Genomic DNA, 23654 nt, shown 5'->3' with positions numbered 1-23654 from the left:
CAGTGGGGTCACCCCGGTCACCCGCATGACATATAAAACCAAAATAAGTTTTCAAAGTGCAATTTATGCAAATTTTTTTGCTAAATTAAGGTCAATAAGTAAATTTTTTAAGTATTCGTTTACTTCAGCAAACAAAAACAAGAGTTAAAATACGAAGTATTATAGTCACATGATACATCCCCTGCGTCAGGAAGTGGTCCGACGTGATAAACCGAACGGTCCGGCCGGAGGACAAGGAAGCATGGAAGAAGAACCGAAGCTGCCGAAGCAACGTTCGCGGGAAGTCTAACCGCTTGAAGCAGGTTGCAGAGTCGAGACCAGTTGAGCGGCCGGAATTTTACGAACGATTATGCAAGCGTACGTCTTGAGGACGACCATGAGCCACATATCATCTCAAATTTCTGCCCGTCAAGCCTTGTGACGAAACAGAATCGGACTTCTTCAAGGCGCGGATCCTAAAGTTGTTTGGTAAGTTCTAGGGTGCTATGTTGCGCTTTTTGCACTCCCAGGAGACTTGGAAGAGGGAAGTGACGTCAACGACACAGCAAACGCAGATTGGATGTTGACAGAAGGAAACGAAATCAACATCCAATCTTCGTTTGCTGTGTCATTGACGTCACTTCCCTCTCCCTAGTCTCCTGGGAGTGCAAAAAGCGCAACATAGCACCCCTAGTCTCCACACGCGTTGTGCCCAGTCTAGTGACCATCTCCTTTAAGTTAAAAATTGCAGCTTTAAGCACAATATGTGGGAGTAACGCCCGAATTCAAGAACGCCACTTCACTTTCCGCCTTTCCTTACCTTACGTAAGGAAAGGAAATGGGAAAAGGAAAGGAAAGGGGCCGTTTCGTGTCAGAAACGCGTCTCGCCCTTTCCTTACGTAAGGAGCAGACCAAAGGCTCCTTCGTCGTCCAAGGATACTATGAGCACGTCTGGGGTCGAGACTGCAGTACATTTTATTGTTAGTACTCTAAAATTCGTGCTGAGAAAAACTACAATATCAAATAATTTGTAGTGTAATGTGTTCTGGGGTTCGATATACGTTAAAATACGATTCTAATAATTTAAAGACTTGAATGTTTAGCGGATTTTGACAATATCGTAGTCTCGTCTGGCAACGCACAGCGCAGCTCGGCGTCGCGTTCTGTATTCTTGCTCGTCGTTCTCTTTTTATCGTTGCTTTTCCTGCTGTTTTGCTTTCCCTTTTTCCAGTCTCGTTTGTGCTCTGATTTTTTAATTTACGTTGAGCGCCATGGCGGAGCCGAAGAAAGTTTTTTTTTCTGAAAATGAGAAGTTTCTTCTCGCGGAGCTGGTGCCGAAATACCCAGTCATCGAGAACCGATGTACAAACAAGTCATCAACAGAGGCAAGGGCGAAGGCGTGGGAGCTCCTCACGATCGAATATAATAGCAACCACGGGGTCCGAGCACGCGATTCAAAACAGCTCAAGAAGTGCTGGGACAATTTAAAAACAAAATGGAAAAAGGAAGTATCGTCCGACAACAGAGACCGCATTGCAACAGGTGAGTTTGCTTTTCATAACTACGTTGAATGAGGAGTCCGTGTGAGCCGGTGTAAGCTTGACGTCATAAACCCTGTATCGAGAGGAAATTGTGTTTAGAGCTTTCTGTTTTAACTTCGCCTCGTGTTCTATTCGTTTCAGGGTTTATTTAACGTGCTGGCAGCTGCATATCGGTAGTGTCCGATTCAGGTATCTAGTGTTACGCGAAAACCTTTGCTATCGAGAACCATAGGTTGTACTAGTGAAATCGGAGAGGCGTCGATCCCGCATTGCAGTGGCGCCGTCGTCTGTGCGTGTGTAAAAAGTGTGTACTCAGTAAAAACTTCCCTTTAAACCCACTTGGAATTCCAAACGGTATTAACTGGAACCAATGTGGTTTAGTTGGTTCCAGCTGGCAACATTCTTCTAATGAAAAAAAAAAAATCAACTTTAACAAAAACTAAGCATTAACATGAGTTCTGATTGTTACTGGTTCCAATTAGTTCCCGATTATTTTCTCCACAGACCCAGCCGGTACCAATAGGATTTTTCAGTTGGGAGTATATGAGGAATAACAGTATCAAGTTAACATTAGGTCTGTTTGATTCCACCAGAAAGTTCCGAACTAGTTCAGTGCGAGTTCAGAAAAGTGTAGTAGCAGTGAAGGAGTCGTGCAGCGGCGATGCAAAGCCAGCCTGGCGGACTTCCAGACAAGGTTTTAAGAAGAGTTCCATGCGTGCAGGCTACGAAACGCAGATTTTCCGAGAGCTGAAGGCAAGGACGTAGCACCCTCTTCAAAAGGGCAGACCTGAATTCACCAGAGTCGGACAGAGTAGCTCAGGTCAGAAAACAGTACCACCCAAGATACCACGTCTACCTCATCAGCCGCACCTTTAAGACTTTTGAAAAGCTAGCCTGGGTTGCTTGCCTCATCGAGGAAGCTATTCATGCCGAGCGGAACTGTGCCGCCGCCACCAGCGATGCACGCGCTCGAACCGGCATGGCGGGGCCCCGAGGCATCTACGCAAGTGGACTGTCCGAACGAGACCTCCCTTCCCCACCACGTCAACCAGGAGGGTTGGTGTGGCCTGCATGGTGTTCTACCGTGCGGGGTAAGCGGATGTTTGTCTTCATCGAGGGGTCCCCTGAGGTCACTGCGGGGCCCATGAAAGTCCCGAGCGGGGTTCGCCACGACAGGTGGGATGTCGTTGGCCGCGCCCTATCGAAGCTGGGGCCCAACGGAGATCACCACCCAAGCGAACCATCTCCATCAGTCTGCTCCTGCAAGTGCTGGGAAAAACTGGCACGCTGCGGTCGAAATCCCGCAGCCATGCAGCATTGACCCCAGCCACAACAGAACAAACCCTCCCCTTGACAGCCGTTCGCAAGCCTAGTGGAGGCCCTCCCATTGTGGTCCTTTACTCGATCACTGAAGGCGGTCGGACGGGCACCTCAGTGCGAGTGGCCTAAGCAGGCAACTGTCGTCGTCGGACTGCTGCTATGAGTGCAAGCAGCCTGGACATCACCAAAACCATTGTCCAAGACTTCTGGACACTACAAACAAGAGGTGGCACGAGACGGCAGCAAAGACCCGGAACCAGAACAACCAGGGAAACTACTACGGCCAGCGGCGCTGAAACCAGACAGCCACTCGCCGACTGCCGTTACAGTCCCTGGGGGCAGCGAGGCCGCAGCACAGATTCCATCAGTATGTTGAATCCAGCCCGAGCCTAACATCATTGAACTGCGCATGACGATTTCGCTGCTTGATGTTCCCGTTGTCGCACTTCTGGATTTGGGGGCCGCTACCTCGTTTATAGGGGATTTCGTTTTTTAAATCTGCGAAGCAAACAAGATAAGCCTCCGGGAATACGAAACCCATTTGCAGGTAGCTTCTGGTACAGCGATGACAGCTGGAGGAGCCGTGACGCTGCAGACTCTGTGTAATGGCAAGAAGTGGCATCAGTGATTTCTTTATCTGCCAGAACTCGTGGTAACCTCTACAGGACGGCCCCGCGGACCCTAACAGCAATGCAGCACAATGGACTCCTGTACCTGGACCTTGCTTGAGGATTGCCCGTCTGTCAGGGAAACGTTGAACAAATTAGGCGAGCGTGACCTCGAACGCGCCATCTCGCTCGTCTAGCGGTGCCGACTGGACCTTCTACGCCAGTCTGCCCAGCAGCGCCATCCACCTCGACGCCCACAACGACGACACTGTCATCGACATGCCAGTGAAGTTTGAGGGGGGGGGGGGGGGGGGGAGCGGCAGCTCCCCAGCCAGTTGCCCGACTACAGGGCACAGGTGGTGAACTTTCCCTCGTGGTGGCGGAGTCAAGCCGGCCATGCACGCATTGCACGCGCCGCCTAGATAAGGCGGATCAGAGGCGGCGCGCAGACAGTCGCTGGCGAAACTCAAGCGCCGCCAGTGCTTGTTGGTTTTCTGGTAGTATTTTTCATTGTCTCGTCCATGTCCAATTGAATGTAGTTTCTTGATGTTCGAATCGTTGGCTCCGTGTTATTCCTCCGGGTCGGGTATGCAGCAAGGCATGCCGAGGATAACTCGTGCTGCACTGAGATGAATCAAACGCGGCCATGCAGGGGCCGTGCAACCTCCGGTTAAATCGAATGCGCCAGTTCCTGCACTGCGCGAACTACTTCAGCCAGTTCAGGCGAATCGAACAGACCTATTGTTATGATAACGGTGTATTGTGCAGCACACAAAACTAGGGCCAGGCGTTGTCTGTGGTGGGCATCCCTTTCCCAAGTTAAATTTGTGTGACTGTACGTTGCGCTTTTACTCTTCACTGTAATATTTGCCGTTTTCCCGAAGTCTGTGGAACCTGCCTACAAAGTGGCGTGTATGGTATTACATCTCTTTAGGAGGAGGACCACCAGGAGCTGGCTTGAGCCAGCTTTCCGTACTTGTGGGGGCTGCAGCCCCACACATGGCCAGGCGGCTGGTCAACGGCGGCGACAGCGACGGCAGGCATGCCGGCCAAGCACTCTTTAGCGTGGCCGACATCCTGGAGCCGATGGTAGTGCAACGGGCTGATGAGGAGCTCTCCTTGGAAGGCTTCTCAGGTAAGGGAAGGAAACCTTCCAGAGTTCTCTGGGGGTCGGCCTCCTGAAGGACGGTAATTCTCAGCTGCCATGTTCTACAAGGTGTTTGTAATTGATTTTACTGGACTGAGAGGCACACGTCCCTCAGTCCAGTAGATACTTCGGAGAAGCATAACGCGAAAGAGATTGAGCAAAAGAGGGAAGAAACAAATCAGACGCAAAGTAAGGCCTATTTACTTGGTCGCATTGCTCCGCATTTATTCCACTGTTTTCGATACAATGCTTTCGCCGGTGGTTTGCGCAAAAGTAAAGCTGACTGAGGCTCGATAACTACTTTGCAAGTGATATTGTACCAACTTATGCATTTATGACCAAGATAACTTGCAATTTTGGCTTTTGGAATATGGAAGGAATGTAAAGTAGAATAACAAGTAGTGAAATGTTTCTATTCCTAAAAAGTCGTCTTACTTAAAACAAAATCAGCACAACTGGTACCAGATATTCATCCCTTACAACACCGTTGCATGTTTCTCTGCCAATATTACTGCCAGCCATATTTGTATAAATGTTAGTGCAACTTCTGAGGTTGTTTTCCGAACGAAATAGCTCGCGTGACCTGTCACACCAAAGGGAATTTTCAATCGCAAGTGCTGTGAAAAAGCACTTTGTCCACTGATCGACATCTGCCAAGCTTTCCCCTACTGTCTACCAGTTTTGCTGGTACAGAATCTTCTGGTGACTACTGTGCGAAATGTTTACATATCGGCATACAAGCTGCAGAAAGCCGACCTTTCACCTGTGTGAAATGGAAGAATGCATGGAAAGTCCATTGAGTAAATATGAATAATCCTACAAAAGTAGTTTTCTGACAGCTTGCAACTGAACACGCCGTAATGGGGTAAAAATGTGAATATCAAGGCCCACACTGTCGCATTGTAGGGCTAACGATGTGCTTGATGAGCAGGTACCTTGGATGAAATGTCAACAATCCGACCATGATGATGCCTGCTTCCTTTTCCTTGTTAGGAGCTCCGTGACGCGGTTTTCGCATTCGGCGAGTAGGTTCATGGCAAAGTTGCCATCATGCGCAGCCACGTAGTTTCCGAGAAGGTCGAACACATCCAGTACACGTGCCATGGATGGCGGAGGCTGCAAGTCCGGCACGTCGTCTTCATCTGACTGCGCCTCGCCGCGGACACTTTGTATAATGTCCTCGTCACTCACTTCTTCATGAGCGATAACATCCATGTCAGCGTTGATGAAATCTTCCAGCGCGACACCGGATGGCGCAGTTCCGGCATTCTGAAGCGCAGCCCAAGAAGTAACTGCCTGTCTCGGCGGACGCACTGTTTCCTTATCCTCAGCAGAGTCGGCGTCTGGGTATTCGAGCTTGAAGCCCGCATGTGTGAAACAGTTGGCGATGACTGAACGTTTGGTTGCAGTCCATGCAGCAGCCATCATCTGCAGCGCGATGTAGAGATCCAACTTGGTGTCTCGACCTGCGTGCACGTTTAGTAGGAGACGCTGCATCACTCGCTGGCGGTAGGCACACCTGAGGCTTCTAATGACACCTTGGTCAAGGGGCTGGATTGCTGAAGTGCAGTTAGTTAGAAAGTACTTAAGCTTCACATTTGTGAGCTTAGCATCCGGAATTCAGTGAGCGGAGCAATTGTCCAGCAACAAGCAAACCCGCCGGCCCTGCCTCCTCATGTCGCAGTCAAACCTTTCGACCCATTCCGAAAAAATTGCCCGCGTCATCCAAGACCGGCTGTTGGCCACATACTTGACGGGAAGACTCCTGTTCCCTTTCAAACAACGGGTCCTTGCACTCTTGCCAATAACCAGCTGTGGACGCTTGTCGGATCCGTCCATGTTGGTGCACAGCAGTATGGTCACGCGCTTTTTACTGTGTTTTCCACCATGGCAGCGCTGACCTTTAATTTCCAGAGTCTTGGACGGCAGCATCTCATAGAAAAGTCCTGTCTCGTCGGCGTTGTAAATGTCAGACATCTCGCAGTCATTCAACAAGGCAAAAACGTTTGTTGACATCCAAGCAGAAGCATTGCCTGTGTCTGCCGATGCCGACTCGCCACTAAGCGTCTTGCCGACAATGTCATGGCGGGCCTTGAACCTGTTGAGCCAGCTGGTGCTAGCTTTGAAGTTGTCGATTCCCACCAGGCAAGCGAAATTTAAGGCCTTCTGCTGCACGACGCTTCCGCTGATGGGTATCTTCTTTGCCCTCGGTTTCACAAACCATGTGTACACAGCCTTGTCGAGCTCTTCGTGCGCCGGCGGTGTCAATTTCTTTCGTTTGGCCGATGTCCCCGATGCAAGAGCCTTTTTGACTGACTGCATCTTTCGACTTTAGGATCGTCGACAACGAACCCTGAGAAATTCTGAACTTTTCGGCGATGACAGCTTTCTTCTGTCCACTTGCAACTTCGGCCAGGATGCGAGCTTTATCTTGTAAGGATAAAAACTTTTGCGTTTTGCTTGGCAGTGCCATCATGCCATGCGCAAAAAGCCCCTGTACCGTTGTTGTCGTCGTACCGTACTGATAAAATGACAACCGACAAAGGAAGAAGAAAAAAAAAAAGACTGAGCTTTGGCTTTAAATAGTCTGCAGCAGGGCGTTATCAAGCCAAGAGCTAGAGAAACATTGGTGCAACAGTGTAGGAAGGCCAGCCTCATCGCCGTCTTTATGAAGTAATGGCGGCCTGCACGCCCGGTCAACGTTGCGCTCGGGTATCGGTTATAGTGGCAGTTTCTGGTGGTTCAACATGCGATTTAAACTTCATAGTAGACATATTTTATGTGCCAAAATGCACCAGTGCTCGAAAGTTTGTTTTTCGTATGGAAAATTAACCATTCAAACTTCGAATTGCTCTGTAAAATTTTGTTCAAGCGGAACAGCACAAGATTTTGTTCGCCGTAGTGAGAATTCTTATGCATTGACTCCTATGGGCCGTTGACGGGGAACCAAAAAATATTCGTTGAACCGGAAATTTCGTTGAAGCGGCGTTCGTTGAAGTGGGGTTCGACTGTAGTGGGTTTCGTGTTAACACAGGAAAAAGGGTATCTTGCACTTCAGTATGTAACCTCCATTAGTCCTGTAAGCCAAATTAGTGTTGAAAAAGGATGTCCAGCGTACCTATAGGGAATAGAGCCTTCAACTTTTTAAATTCCTATAGTTCCTATTTTGTCAGCAGACTTCACATATTAGAGATCTTAATGTGATGTGAATGTATTCTTTGTTTCTCATACTGTGTGCAGATTCTGCTATGGGTGAGCCAGAGAGCCAAGTTTGTGTGGTGCCTAGTGGTGGAGCAGCCCCCATGGCTCGAGTGCCCCTCACAGCTACGGTGCAGCTCACAGCTGCAGCTGGACCATCTGCAGCAGCAAGTGATCGCCAGGGAAGTCCCCACCGGGAGGCGCCTACTCGCGTTGGAGGGCGCTTTGGAGTGCTGGAGCGCACGCTAGGTGCTGAACAAGATGTTCGGCTTGGTCATCTCACGCGGGACCAAGAAAGGAAGGACGAAGAACACGACCTCCGCCTTAAGATCCTAAAAGCCGAGCACGAAATGAGGCGGAGTGAGCATAAGCTTAAAATGAAGAAAATTAGAAACGAAAATAGGCTCGTCCTGCTCAGAATTGCTGAGGCAAAGAAATTAAACAGATAGAGGCCACAAATAGGAGCGTTGTGTGCAACATTGCCTGGCTAAAAAAATAAACAGTTAAAGGCCCTTTGTTTTGAGATCTTTTATTCGTTCCATATTTCTTCAAAAAATGAGATTCCACAAGAGCATCTACGAGTGTTACATAATTAACAATTTATGCCATGGCATGGGTCATTGGAAAAGAGTGTTATCTATGCTCTGTTTACCAGTTACTTCAACCAGGATGAAAGCCTTCGTCATGAGATAAGAAGTTTTGAAGGTGCTTTCTTTCCCTGATTGCTTGTGTTGCCTGATGGCAGCTTTGAGGCACATGACTGCAAACACACTGGCCAAGTTAATAATAATAATAATGCTTTATTTGATTTGTGCCCCAGAAGAACCAATAGGTTATAATGTGGCACATAAAATATAATACAAAAGAAAAATCCATAAAGATGTCTGCCACTGTTACAAAATATGGTGTGGGTCCATAGCCGAAAAGGTATAAATCAAGCTCTCGTTTAAAAACTAAAAAATCTTAAAAAACATCAACATGAGGCGACAATTCATTACCACAAATTTGCATCTGCACCAATTGCGACAATTGCAATTGCGCAGAGGGATAAAATACACTCATTCCTCTAATAGCACGAGCTGGAACATGATATACCAGCAATATCACCAATTCACTATCTATATGGCCGTGAACAAATTTATGTAAAAATAAAACATCACAAGCAGTCAGTCTTTTTAATAAATTGTGCAAAGAAAGTTCTCTAATAATGTACTCATAGTCGTAATAACATCTTCCAAAATACCTATCAACAATTGGAACAAATTGTTTTTCAACCCTTTCAATTCGCTCTGCTTCAACTGCAGTCAGCGAATTCCGTACAGCACTACAAAACTCGGGTCTAACTAGCAACAAGGAGCAAAACAAGCGGACGACACATAAAGAATTTGAAAAGTTACGCGTCACACGTGATATTCCCATCGCTCGAAAAGCTGAAGCAACATTCTGACTAACACGACTTGAAAAGGAAAGATTGCTATGAAAATAAACGCCGAGGTCACATACTTGTTCAACCGATCGAATAGTACAATTGCCAAGTATGTACGAGTAAGAAATGTTTTTGCGTTTTCTACACACAGTGAGTACATTGGTTTTAACTGGGTTAGCAAGTAAAAAATTTTCAGAACACCGTTCAGAAATGCATAATATTTCATCCTGTAAAAAAACACAGTCATCTTGTGATTGAATTTTCGTAAAAAGTTTGATGTCATCCGCATATAAAAGCATCCACATTGTTTACGCACAAGTTTCGATCATTGATAAATACAAGAAAAAGAAGTGGCCATAGGTTTGATCCTTGGAGGACACCGAAAGAGGGTGCAAGAACTTAAGTAAAGTGCCTAGCAATAATTGTGTTTCTCACGTTCGTTCCTGTGTCGGCTGGAAGCCGCGGCAACGGTGGCAAGGGCCTTCTGCGCCGGGGCTTTGGCAGTGGGGGCAGGGGCACGGCTGGCGGACAAGGGTCCAACAGTTGCCGTCCCAGGTTGTGGAGAGCTGCGCAGGCCGTGATGATGCCTGCAGATCGCTCGGGCTTGTGCTGAAGCCTCATGTCGAGGCATGGAAAGCGCCGCTTCCAAACCCCGAATGCCCTCTCGATGCTGTTTCGAGTTTTGATATGGGCCTTGTTGTACCTGCATAGAAAATTTCGTTTTGTGTATAGGCAAGTTCCCCAACTTGGTGAAAATAGTCTTGTATTCTCAGGTTCCTTTTGTGTTGTGATAAAACAGACGAAACTCGGCCATACATAAAAGTGCAAATTCCAAATTGAGCTTAAAGATGCAGTGTTTGTGACTCCTGTAGCATGTGTTCCTTTTTTGTCCCGTTATGCCTTCCTTGCCTTATTACTCTTGCTTGTCAGTGCATAGTCGCAGATTTCAACTTCTGGAATGCTGCTTATGGTTCAGCACTTGTGTTAGCTCGTCGAAATAAAAGTTCAGATTGTGTATAAGAATTTACCATGTAAGAATTTACCACGATAGGAATTAACAGCTTGAAAAACGAAGACAACAGAAGGAACACACACACACACAACAGGACAAGTGCTGTACTGGCAACTCTTGTGTTCCTTCCAGTTGTCTTCATTTCCTGTGCGGTTAATTCCCATCACATTCTATTTTTAGAAGCTTGCAGTAGCTTTTAGCTGGAGTCGAGAGTGGAATGAAGCAAAGTATAGCCTGCTTATGCATGATTGATGAGAGCATGTAGGAATCACGACATTGGACTCCCGATCTGCATACTCACAAGTGCATCGTCACCTCCGTCATCAGCTTTGTATGACAATGCCAACTTATAAGCACTAAAACTGTTTACGCATAAATAAGCTGTGCAATCCTGACACCTATTTTACTGCTGGGGTATAGTGCGAACAGCTTACCTGTCATGAGGGCTGCCTGCCTTGCCTGGATCTGCAAAGGGGGTCATCAAATACGGTGTGCAGGCATAGCCCATGTCCCCAAGGAGCACCCCGGTCATCACTGCTTCCTCGTAGAGGACCTTGGCTCGACAGTTATCAAAAATCCTACTGTCATGGACGGAGCCAGGCCAGCTTGCGACGACGTCGAAGAACTGGAGCTCGGGTCCTGTGATGGCCTGTAGATGCATATACACATTGGGAATAAATGTGGAGTTCAGTTTTTTCTTGAAATGAGTCACATCTTGACACCGAAGTTTGGAACTCTCTTCTTACCTAAATTATGGCTTGTTTAAAAATCTAAAATATTGATGCATTAAATAGAAATATTAAGCACTTTGCAGACATTTCCCCTTTCGATATGGATATGCAAAATAAACTACTCAGTGGAAGTTAGTTAACAGTTAAGCCTGGGTGTGTTTAGTTTGCTAAAAAAATCAAGTGAGTGCTTCCCTGCGTCAACACTCCTTTCATAGCAGCATCTTTGAAAAGTATGATTAATGACGCGGGACATATATACGTTTCTTGCGAGCACATAAAAATTTAAAAAAAAAAGAAAAAAAAATATATATAGATCTATGAAGGGAAATTAGCGCACATCGCAAAACTTCTCGAGTCGCTCTTACCTGCACGTTGATAGAGAAGTACCCTTTCCGGTTACGGAATACTTCAGCGTCGTCGCCGCCGGGGCTCTTTATCCTCACGTGTGTGCAGTCGATGCAGCCGCTCACTCCCGGAAACTTTCCGATCTTGTAAAAAGCGTGCGTTACGCTGCGGCGCCCGGTAGCATCGGGAAACTGTACCACTTTTGGGAAGAGTTCCTGTATGATCAGGTCGGTGATGTTGCCGACGACGCGACACACAGTGGGCTGGGAGGTCGGAAGTGCCTCAATAAGAGCAGGTATAAATATTAGTAGCAAATTTAATTATAAAAAAACTGCGCCGACTTTACTCAACAAGATTAACAATTTAATCAAGCGTTTCGTCTCCCATGCGGGGAACATCATCAGTGAAACCTTCAAGCAGGAATGAGCGAAAAAACTTCAACAATCTTATTTAAGCAAGTCCGCATAAACATCGGGGGAGGGGGCCGCGGTTGGAGTTGCAAGCTGATGAGTCACTTCAGATGAACCATGATTCCACCAACCTTCGTGGACTCCACCTTTGTTGTAACGCCGGAGTGGACGCATTCTCAAAGTCGAAACTGTGACCCGTATTCCAACAATGGTCTACAAGTTCCGTCTTCGCTGTGTTTGTTTAGGCAAGTGCAGCGCTTCCAGCCTGTCTCCCCAATGTAGGATGTGTCACAGTCTAGACAGTTCACTTTATACACAACACCGCACTGGGACTCTGGGGGGGTGTAATCTTTAGGTTTAGAAATGAAGTCACATAGTTTATGGTGGGGTTTCAAAGCTGTGCGGATATTCAAATGGGCGAGGGCCCTGCGAATGGACTCAAAAGCACCTCTCAAATAGGGTATTGTTGCTTGCCCTGTCCTAAGTTGTCCATTATCCTGACTTCTTTGTCCCATCTGTTTGTGCGTGTTATCAATAAAACGTTTTGGATAATTCCGCTTCATCAGCAGGTCAACAATAACAGCATCCTCAGAAGCGCGCAAGCCGCCTCGGTGGCTCCAAGGCGAGAGCGCTGGCCTACGGATCTCCATGTGGCGGAGGCTTATTGCGGAGCAGGCGCCGTGTAACCAAGCTTTCGGTTGCACGTCAAAAGATCCCCAGGTAGTCTAAATTAATCCTCAGTCCTCCGCTGGGGCGTGCCAGATGCCTGTCGTTGGTTTAGCACGTAAATCCCCCAAATTTGACTTTTTTCTCAGCAGCGCGCAATTGAGGATTAGAAGAAATGCGTTTGGACCGGTGTAGTAGGTTTTTTACGACAGCCCTTTTATGTTCGACAGAATGATGCGAGTTAAAGCTTAAGAGGTTGCCTGTGCTTTGCTTTGCGGTACACTGTTGTATATAAGCGACCGGTACTATTTCGGAACACATTAACATACAGAAAAGGCTTTGCACCGTTCTGTTCAACTTCATGTGTGAATTGGATTGATGATTCAATGCTGTTTAAAGCTAAATGAAAGTCACAAAAGGGACATGGCAAAGGCCACGCATGCGACAAGAGCGAAGACGGAACTCGTAGACCATTGTTGGAATACGGGACACAGTTTCGACTTTGAGAATGCGTCCACTCTGGCGCGTGAACAAAGGTGGGGTCCAAGCAGGTTTGTAGAATCATGGTTCATCCGAAGTGACTCATCAGCTTGTAACTCCAGCTGCGGCCCCCTCCTCAATGTGTATGCGGACTTGCTTAAATAGGACTGTTGAAGTTTCTTTCGCTCATTCCTGCTTCAAGGTTTCACCGACGATGTTTCCCACATGGGAGACGAAACGTTTGATTAAATTGTTAATCTTGTTGAGTAAAGTCAATGCAGTTTTTTTATCATTATGATTCCCGACTTTTGGATTAATTTTGCAGCACATTTAATGAAGAAATGGATGCCGATAAACACCTGCCAAGGTTGACTAAAAATAAACAGAAACATCCAATCAATAGTTATGATTGCACTAAGCGGTTGCTATGTGGATGTTTTTTTATGTTCGACAGCTCAGCAAAGTCTGCGGATCTGGTTATGCTTCCTGTACGAGACAGATCACGAAGTGGTAGCTGACTGACCAGTTGGGGCGAAAATTTGTGTGGGAAGGACGTAAGAGAAAGTTGACATTCAGAAACCTTCACCTTGCTGAGTGCATCATAAGTAAGTAATCTCTGGAACAGTAGTGCAGATCGCTTCACATGGAACCAGATTTATGGAATTGTTGGTGTCATACTTCTGTTGCTTTCTTTTATCAGATGCAGTGCAGAGCTGCCATAAATGTGAAGACTTCAAGGTAGAAACCATGGTCACAGATTAACTTCGCCACGCACCTGCCTGACATCAGTCATCTCAAATGGTAAGCTGGTCTTAAGCTGATGTTAGCACAAAAATCAAACTTTTCTAGAACAGTAAGTATGGTGTGCAATTTCTTCAAAGCATAATTTCTATATGAGAGTATTTGAATGCTTTAAATATTAAAGCCAGTGACACCTTTTTTGGTTTAATTTGAGAGCAAATACTACAGGTGTGAACAGTATTGAATAATTAAAAAAAAAATTTTTGTTTGGAGTGTTTCTCTAAGAGGAAAAATTTCATTATGTAATAGTACCTTATTATGGATTAAAAAGAATTCATAGACAACGAATTTTAAGAACACTGACATTTGATGTAAATCTAACAAACAAAAGTTGGCAATACAGTACACACATCCAGCATGAATGTGCTTTAAAAACAAGGCATAAAATACTTGTGATTTATTTACATCAGTTCCAATTCTTGCATATTTGAGTCACTTCACTTTGAACTTCACTGTTTATTAGTTTTGTTTCAAAGAATGGTAAACCACTGCTCACATATCTTTAACGTAACATTTTTTCGTTGCTTTTCAGGAACATTCTGCACCACAGGAGAGAGAGATGTGAACTGCCTTAAGTGGGCCTTGAATGTGCTGAGCTTTTTATTATGTTTATCAGACATTTTTTTAAGCAAAGTATCCTGCATTGTTCAGTAAGTATACTTCATTTTGAAAACCTCATGCTGTCTATGCAGCATTGTTCAAAAATTATACTTTATTTTAAAAGCATCAAGCACTGCTCGTCTGTCTAACAGTAACAATAAAGAGTTAATGGCGATTTGTTTGGCACTGCAACTTTTTCCACAGAACGGATGTGCATGCCTGACAGGCTGGGCAGGAATTTAGTGCGCTACTCACGTTCAAAGTTACGCTGCAAAACTGCAGCGGCATCTTTTGCCATGCAGTCGGTGCTACAGCTCTCATGGAATTCTGGTGTCCTTGTCACTAGAGCATATGACTACTGAAGCCTTAGACTTCAGTAGTCAATTCCTCAGGGCCGTTCGTCATAGCTTATGACAATGTTTGTGTCCAGTATTTCAGTTCTCTCGCATGTGGCGAGGTCCACCTCACTAAAACGAGTCAGCATCAGTAGTGTCGCCTTCCTTGTCAGTGTAGTCTGCATTGATCCTGTGGTAAAACTTCTGAGCTTGATGGTGAAAAAAAAACTTCAATATAAAGAATGTCTGCTGCGGGCCTGATTGCTACATTATACATCTGTAATGCGCCATTTGGGTATACATTGAGAGCATGCACGGGCCATACAGCAAATCTGCCCTCTGAGCTCTTGTTTTGTAAATAATTGGACCCTTATCCGTTTAAATTTTTCTGTAGGACAGTTTACATGCTATATGCTAGCATAAAATGAAGGCTGCTTAGGCACTTCCTTGCCCTCTTGGCATAGGGCTGGTCGCTATACCAGGAAAGGTAATATTTCTGAGGTATGTACACGGTACATCCACAGGATCAGGCTGAACATCCTACAATGGTCCTGAATGACCATCCGCATCAACCAGATTGCGTTAGTGGTACGTTTTCTGGGGAACCATTTTGCACTGCGCAGTAGATACTTTCAATGTTGGATGAATCGTAGCAGATATCCACTGGATATGTTAAATGTCCGAACAACACATCTCTGATGTTTAATAGACGGTTGCTGGTTGACTGGGTACCATCAAACCAATGTGCACCGGGGCACCTGTTGTCAATTGCCGCTCATTGGTTTTCGCCCCCTAAACACCATCAACTTAATGTGCACAGGGGTGCCTGTCGTCAATTGCCGCTTATTGGTTTTCGCCCCATAAATACCATCAATCCAATGTGCACAGGGGGGCCTGTTGCCAATAGCCGCTCATTAGTTTTTGCCCCATAAATACCATCAACCCAATGTGCACAGGAGCACCTGTTGCCAATTGCTGCTCATTGGTTTTTGCCCCATAAATGCCCTCAATGCAATGTGCACTGGGGTACCTGTTGCCAATTGCTGCTCATTGGTTTTTGTTTCATAAATGCAATCAGCCCAATGTGAATTACCTAAAGGATTACCAATTCAGCCCAATGTGAATTCCCTAAAGGATTACCAATTGGTGCACATAGGTTTTTGTTTCATAAATGCATATTGCTCAATGTGTCTGGACCTACAGTTGCACATTGGTTCAATGTGAATTTTGGCCTCATTTCACATCGCCCATTTTCAGCAGGGCAGTACACGCCGCTTCGCGGCGTCCAGCCGGCAAGCCAAGCCCCGCTGTCCCCGATCGCACCTCCGGAAAAGTTTCGTCGACAACATTCGGTTTTTTTAGTGTTCATCGCAAAAAAGAAATGTAAATATCGCCAAAGGCCTCGACAAAACAAAATGCTCGAGAAAAAAAAAAAAAGTAGGCCCACGGGGGGGATCGAACCCGCGTCCACTTGCGTCTAAAATATGCCTTTTTTTTTTTTTTTGCAAACGAAACAAGTTTATTTACATGTTATTTACAGACATCCTTGCAGTAGGTTCCGCAAACATTATAAAAGGTCAAATTGAAAAAGTAATTCAGAAAACGACAGGTGGATAGCTCGTATAGAGACGTTATACAAACTGTAGAGACGAATGAGAAGACAGATACTCTAAACTCAAGAAAAAAAAAATACAGTATCGCCGTGCGGTAAATAGCTGTCACACAAACCTGAAGTGCTTAGACCAGATTTGGCGGAAACGATTGACAGGGAACGCAATAGATACAGTATGAGACCGCGTCAGCGGTTATACAATCTGTACGAAAAAAATTATAAATAAATCAAACAATATAGACGCGCAATTCCAAGGGGGAAGAGCCACGGTCTACTTTTGCGCAACGCGCACCTCAACCAATGCCAACGCGCCTACAGTTCACAGGAACTCGCCAGTTTCCCACGCCTGACGTAGTACGTCGTTGCACGCAGCGGCGACGCCCTTCCTCGAGTTGTCGCTCGATGCGCTCCCAATCACCCGCGTTCGCCTGCCGCGACGTCACCGAGAGCACCCACCCCAACGTGGACACGAAGTAGCTCCAGGTTGGACGCGCGTCGAGAAGGCATTGCACCATTGCGGTACGCGACTGCCAGATGGCGTGCAGGCCCAGCAGCATCATCACGTGCGCCACCTCCGTCTTATCCCTCTCCTCGAGTTGCAGATACTTGAAAGCGCTCCACTCCACTTCGAAGGAGTCCCTGAGCTCAAACGTCGTCCTCATCTCGTCCCAGAAGAGGTAGGCATTACTACACTCGACTAGGACGTGCTGGATGGTCTCGGGCGCCCCGCAAAGGTCGCAGTTTAGGGACCACGGCACGAAGAACTCCTTGTGATGCCAGGTTTTAACTGAAAGGACCTCCATGTGCATCCGGACGAAGAAGACCCTTGTCGCCACAGGGACGGGAAGGATTCGCACGAGTTTGTAGAGTCGCGCCGGGTCGTCGAGCGTCGGTGGTTGTCTGTAGAGCAGTGGCGGGAAGGATGCGGAAACGGCATCCTAGTACAGCCGCCTCTTTCCGACGGTCGCCAGGTACTTCCAGGAAAATTGGGCCTGCAGAAACTCGATGGAGCTGGCGATTTCCTTGTAGAACCGCAAAGCGGCTCCCTTGGTCATGCGGCCACTCGTGCTCACCATCCAATTTCCGAGATGTGGGAATCCAAGGTGGTGCAGCACGGCGATGAAGGTCGGGTCCCTTGCATCCCGGAAGAGCAGGAAACGCTGCACGTGCAGCTTGACCACGATGTTAACGAGACCCAGACCGCCGTTCTCTTGGTGCAGAAAGAAGTTGTTCCTTCGTGTGCTTTCCATGGCGGTCTTCCACACGAACATGGCCCAGTTCCGGTGTACCTTTCCGGCCTGGCTGCCCGGGCAGCAGACGGCCTGAGCCTTGTCGCTTTTCAGCCTCTTGGAGCGCTCTGAAAAGCCGGTGTGCATTCGGTTGGTCAATGCCAGGCGCTCCAAGTATATTCAACGTGTTCTTTCAGAGCGCTCTCGAAGCTCCGACTCTCGCCGTCCTCCGAATCGGAGCGGTTTGAGGCGCTCTGACTTGGAAGTGGGAGCGCGCGAGAGAGGCTGCCGACCGGTCACGTGACTCCAGCCATTCCGCCATTTTGCTTTTGTGTCGGAAGCGAACGGCGAGAACGCAGCTACTCCGCAGAAAAAGGACTGCGGAAAACAGCTGTCAGTCTCGACGCCGTCACCGTTGTGTTGTGCTCCCCGAATTGAGGTGAAATGTCGTTGAAACGAAGACGTTTAATGTTAGGGGTGGCACCGTCAGTGCTGCTGGCGAAGCTAGCAAACAGCAACAACACCAGCAGCTCGGACGGCGACGACGAGGGCCGTGTTTACGAAGCGAAGTTTGCCGAGTTGTTTGACGCACCTTGTACGGTGCCCAAGGTCAAGGCCTATGTTTCTATTCGCCTCGAGATCGAACCGTGTCGCCACCGTGCGGCCGAAACTGGAAACACGCGAAAGCGGGGATACCGCCGTGCGTCGTCTGCTACGGGCGCACGCTCAAAAGCACGGATCTCGACGACGCAAGCCCGTTTCAGGCTGAGCTTGACATTCCTTATTAAATGTATTATTTTTTTTGTTGCCGTTTCGTCTTACTGAAGGCTGTGTTGTATCGTTTCCCATGCGTAGAAATTCAGCAAAGTGATTATTATTAAGTAAGAAGCTTCCATAAAAAAATCCCACGTATCTTTGTTACCTTGCACAAACCGTGGCTTTCATAAAGCATTGAATGTTGAGTGGGTCTGTGTTTTGATTAGAAAATTAACCCGACTGATCGCTATGCTTTAATAGACTAATCAATCAATAAATCCGTATGTTGATTTTTCGCCGGTCATATTGCGTGAAAGACGTTAAAACTATACATTTTTTTACTGGTTTTACTATGTCATAAATGGCATATTGCATTCCCATTCTAAACCTCACGTTGCGAGCCTTACATGCATATCAACACGGGAAGCCTTTTAAAATGAAGTATCTTTTTAATATTAATTGGGTTGCGGGGATATTTATACAGCGTGTAGTTGGTCAGCCATTAAAGTTGCGACGAGTCACACGCTGTAGATGAGCAATTTAGCCAGTGCAGTACAACCGCTAGCCTGGGGTCTTTAACGTGCATCACGCAGCAGTGATACACGACCGCACGCCGGTACGATGCTCATCCAGATCGAAACGGGCAGGGGTGGGGCTCGAACCCAGGATCCCTGGGCTCTGCAGCGCGAGCTTTCGCTCCACGCGCGTCGAGCTGGGTGTGCGCTTTAGCCCACTCGGCCACCGATCCCCCCAAGTATCTTTTTAAGTTATTATTTAAACAGTATAATCACCTACGGTGAAATGACAAGCACGCTGAAGTGGTTTACCGTGCAAGCCTGTGTCACAAAAGATATAAAGACGTCAAAAATATTAAAGCAGGTATTATTTACTCCTTGTTGACTTTCTCCAGCACAAGACTCCAATTAACTGGCAAAGAAAATTGCAATTAAAGCATTACTTGGATAATCTGAAAGTTAACCGATGAACTGCCTAGTCCCGATATACGTTGGGTGAGGGCGGTTGATCGGAAAGTCTCGCGAAGGTCGCTAGCCCTCATCAGTAAAAGAGTATCACTGCGGCCGATGCTGTCTGTGTCGTGTGCGCGTCGTTTGTTGGGGTTGCAGTGTCTAGTGTGTTTGAATACAAGATTATTTAGCCACAAATTTATATTATTAGCCTCTTGACATCCGCGGCCCTCACCAAGAAAATTGAAGCGGGTGAACCCACACTACTGAAAAAAGCATTTAATAACAGGAACATTGCTGCGTTGCTTGGTTACACCCGTTTATTGCAGTCACGGCAGATGTATTAGAACAGTTTGTTCTATTTGTTTCAGTTGTCCTGCCAACCGTGCAGTTTGCAGATCTTAACTAAAAGAGACACTCTCTCCTCATCGCAACGCAGTAGATTTGTTCAGACTCCAAAATACTTACCCACACTATGGCACAGTAAAAGGGCAGAGGAACTCAATAGCGTGGTAATTTCCAAGACAGCGCTAACTTATCTTCATTGTAAATATTTATATTACTGCAAAAGCTAGACGTAAAAAAAAAATCATAGAAGATGCGATTTCACAGCCCACAGTACCGGTATTATGTTATCTGGGTTGGAATTTATTGTGTTTTTTTTCCACGTTGATGAACCGATACATTCATTAAAAAAATATATATATTTAACATAAATATTCCAGTTCAGCCGGAGACAGGCATCAGTCGTGGTGATCCATGCTTTCCAATGTCTGCCTAGAGCAGACGACGCACCCACAGAAGCGATTATATAAATTTAGGCCGCACGCTGGCAACACAATTCGATCTTAATTGAAGCACCGAACAGTACCGCATCCTTTTCCGCTAGAATTGATTTCCCACCGACAGTATGCCACAAAACAAACGCAAGAACCTACGCCGTCTCGCGCGTGAACGTGGAGAGCCTATGGGGCGGCCGTTCTCCTATCCCCGCTTTGATGATGATGATAGCACGACTGTAGCGCCACCTCTAGGTCGATCTCGAGGCCAATAGCGCGAACCTACTCGGACAAAGCGGTAAGAACAAAAGTACGAGAGTTTTCATGCTGTAATGTTGTCTTTTTTTATAGTTTCGCCGGAACTTCCGCTTGGCACGGCTCACTTGCGATGACCTTATCAGCGTCCGCGTTGACGGCTGCCATTTTTCAAGGATTGACGGATGGATGGATGACTGAATCCCCGAAACAACGACGAGGCCCGAGGAAACGTGTGCCGACACCTCCCACAAACATTCTCGGCACGGCCGGTGTGTAAGAGCCAGACCGTTTCGGCACTTCTTCGAAGCTCCCTTAGAAAGAGGGATGTTATGGAGGTCGCCGACGCGCCGACGCTAGCGAGCTCCAAAGTCCAAAGCGACCGAGCGAGAGCAACCGTGCCGCGAGAGTCCCGCAACCAAGGAGGATAGAAGGGTAGGAGAGGGCATGACGTCGGCCACGTATAGCCTCCACAAGCCATGCTCCCTTGACGGCTCGCCTCTTTCTCATTTTCCTACTTACTCTCCTCACTTACCATGCCAACGTGACCACATCACGTGACCGTAGCTAGCTTTCGTCTTGCTATGGGGTACTAGAATACACCACAGTCTAGCCTTCGATCTGATAAAACCTACCGGACGGAGCGCGCGCAAGCCTGCAAGGAGTCCTTCTACAATCAACCATCCATCTCACACGTGACATGTCAGGCGCACGAATCGCCAGACAGATCTGTGGTCACGCTGGGCACAAAATCGTTTAAACTTTTTATGACTAGGCTTCACCAATATTGCAACGTGCCCCTCCTAGTACTTATAACCAACCACCTTGCCCGCAATCCTTTCGCAATCCGGCCAATCCGGAGACGGCCACCACTGACGGCCACCCTACCCAGTGTACGTGGCGCTGCTGGCACTGCTCCGGAACTTCACTCTTTCTAGCGGCGTCGTTTGCTCGTTTGATAAAATTAGTGATAAAAACGTCAATGCAACCGAAATGTTGTGCACGTTTAGACTAGAAGACGGAATTACAGGCGGCCTTCGCTGCCGCTGAAGCTCAATCAACTCAACATCAATTTATTAAACAACGTGCGCGATGTGCTCGAAAAACGAAACCGAAAGAAGATGAGTCGGGAGGGCGAAAGCTTTCTCCCGTCTGCCTGGAGGAGAAAAACGTTTCGTTCCTCCCCTTTTCTCGTGTCCGCTTGGGGGCGCGTCAGTAGAAGGGAGGAAGACGCGCCGTTGCTACTTTTTTCCTCCATTTTTTCTTAGAGTGTATTGACCCTCAGCACTGCACGAAGCGGAGTCCCCACCCGCTTGCATTCCACTAATATTCAACATCGCGTGTGCGCATGAAGTTGTCCTGCCCAATCATATAGGCACATTCGCACATACAAACCGTTTTTAGAATGCAAAAGTCGAGCACTTGTGTGAAGAATGTTGCATTGCTCACCAGAAGTGCGCCGGACGGGCATGAACCCCTATGCGGTGCGCCAAACGAACGAAATTATTCCAAAGCGCATTTGACGGTTGCTAAAGGGGTATTCACACGAGGGAGAAATCCCGGGGATTTCTCCCCGGCACGCGCGCATCACGAGATAAAAACGCGAGGCTTTTGCACATCGCAAAGCCTGTCGTTTTCGTCGTAAGATGCGCGTGCCGGGGAGAAATCCCCGGGATTTCTCCCTCGTGTGAATACCCCTTTATGGTCATAATATTCGTAGTGTGTTTGCCTTCTTTCTGACTGAGTATGCCGAGATAATTTCAGACACGTCACACACCGTTCAGGCTCAGATCTTGGGCGTCAGTAAAAGCTGGTCCAAAAAGGCTTAGCGAGGAGTAGGGGACGCTTGTTACGGCCTCCGTCGTAGCTATAGTCGGTTACAACTTACAAGTCAAGAAGGTAGGAGACGCACATCCCACAAGTGTGATGAGCCCGATTTAAATCCCTTCGCAGTCGAAAGAAGAGTTCACTGGAAACGCTCCTTGTTCCGCTTCAATGGATAGATATTGGCTACAGAGTGATGCCAACTTTTCTTCGACACCCACTTTTTAAGAAAGCGACCTTTGTATTCATCGGAGGGAAACCGAGCTCCTGAATGCAGCCTTTGTATCCATCGGAGGGGGAACCTCATCCCCGAAAGTCGTTTTTGTTTCCATCCGAGGAGGAAAACTCTAATCTCTCTCTCGTGGCTTCCACAATGCTAAGTCAAAGTCGAAAGATAAATCAAATATGTACAGAAAGGCAAGACCCTCCTCGCGCGTTGGCCGCGACGTCACGGAAACGATGGGACGCTATTGGATGCGGAGGTGGCCGAGGGATATATGATTCCCTTTGAGGGGCATTTGCCGCTACCTTCTTGACTTGTAACCTACTATAGTCAATCTCAGCGTTTGCGAAAACTTAATATGCTATCTCTATCAGCATAAAATTTGAGTGGGAAGTATATCATGACACGAGGAAGACGCCATAGTAACTTTTGTGGAGTAGTGAAGTCGAATTTATTGCGTTTACTTTAAAGTTCATGCCCCAACGCTGGGCTCAACTTTGATACTCCTGTGAGGATGCGGCTAGCTTTTCGCCTCATGAAATAACAAGAAGCGGACGTTTGGCAAACAAAATACGTGTAAGGCGCTCAAGGTGACCGAATTTCAGTTGTAGTTCACTGGTACCAGACGGGATTATTGACATTGAGCTCAAAGATGCCCTCGTGGGGAGAGGTGACTAGGCCACGTCTTACTACGTTTGCATACGCACGCACAATATACGGTGTTTCGGGAACCAAGGAAAGTGCCCCGGTCTTCGTTTTGTATCGCTCGAGAATGAGTGTATTGTAGATAATCGGAAACGCAAGCAAGCGAGTTCGGTCACGGCGTGATAGCATGAGATGAAGCTACTCAGTCGAAACCGAAACTGAGTGGCGAACTAGTTCCCAGAGTGCACTGCGTGGTATTTCGCCGCGATGGAGCGCATCAGTTTTGGAAGAAGTAGAGCTCCCGTAGGGAGCCTTACAGGAACTAAATTGTTTCGCTAAATTTAGCGAGGAAGTTATCCTTTAAATTTAGTGAAGAAATTTTCCCGTTAAATTGAGCAGAAAAATTACCCACCAAATTTAGCGGGGAAATTTTGCCTTCGTGACGTCATACGTGATGTCACGTGTGACGCGATAGTGTAAAACGACCCATAATACAACGCGCGGTTGCACCGTCCAACGTTACCGGAGCAAGCTCAGTTTCATAGCTCCGCCTGCGACGTGGGCTCAGTGAACATAGTTAAAAATCGCGCACAAAGAGACGAGGACAAACGAAGAAGGAACACAGAACGCGGCGGTCACGAGAACTAGCAGCGCTGCAGTTGAGTCTTGCTTCCGGATTGTCTAGCCCGCCAGGTTTGAATAGCAATACTTGAGCTTGGGCGAGTTGTTCATTCATACTAAAGCACGAGACACATGCGCGAAAAATC

General features: G+C 47.2%; 2 protein-coding genes and 1 long non-coding RNA gene across 3 annotated transcripts; 2 read left to right on the top strand and 1 right to left on the bottom strand.

Moving 5' to 3' along the window:
• Positions 1-1191: 1191 nt before the first annotated feature.
• Positions 1192-8305, top strand: LOC115327060. Its single transcript, XM_029987967.4, has 3 exons — positions 1192-1521; positions 4383-4583; positions 7836-8305. Exons 1-3 carry the CDS (start codon positions 1251-1253, stop codon positions 8240-8242), a joined length of 879 nt encoding a protein of 292 aa, XP_029843827.2. The 5' UTR covers positions 1192-1250; the 3' UTR covers positions 8243-8305.
• Positions 7758-11576, bottom strand: LOC121837328 (putative nuclease HARBI1; the record flags this gene model as incomplete). The annotated part of the gene is made up of 3 exons (XM_042292925.1): positions 7758-9922; positions 10666-10880; positions 11328-11576. Coding segments are annotated over 3 exons (768 nt in total), but the record flags the coding sequence as incomplete, so codon positions are not given.
• A 1611-nt stretch (positions 11577-13187) lies between these two features.
• On the top strand, positions 13188-14436 carry LOC121837142. Its single transcript, XR_006078135.1, has 3 exons — positions 13188-13468; positions 13564-13664; positions 14197-14436. It is a non-coding gene; the product is annotated as an uncharacterized LOC121837142 (long non-coding RNA).
• The last annotated feature ends 9218 nt before the right edge of the window (positions 14437-23654 follow it).

The sequence above is a fragment of the Ixodes scapularis genome, unplaced genomic scaffold, assembly GCF_016920785.2.
Source record: "Ixodes scapularis isolate PalLabHiFi unplaced genomic scaffold, ASM1692078v2 PGA_scaffold3__209_contigs__length_174095766, whole genome shotgun sequence".
Lineage (NCBI taxonomy): Eukaryota > Metazoa > Arthropoda > Arachnida > Ixodida > Ixodidae > Ixodes > Ixodes scapularis.
The sequence above is the reverse complement of the archived record's forward strand: the minus strand, read 5'-3'. Positions and strand labels throughout refer to the sequence as shown.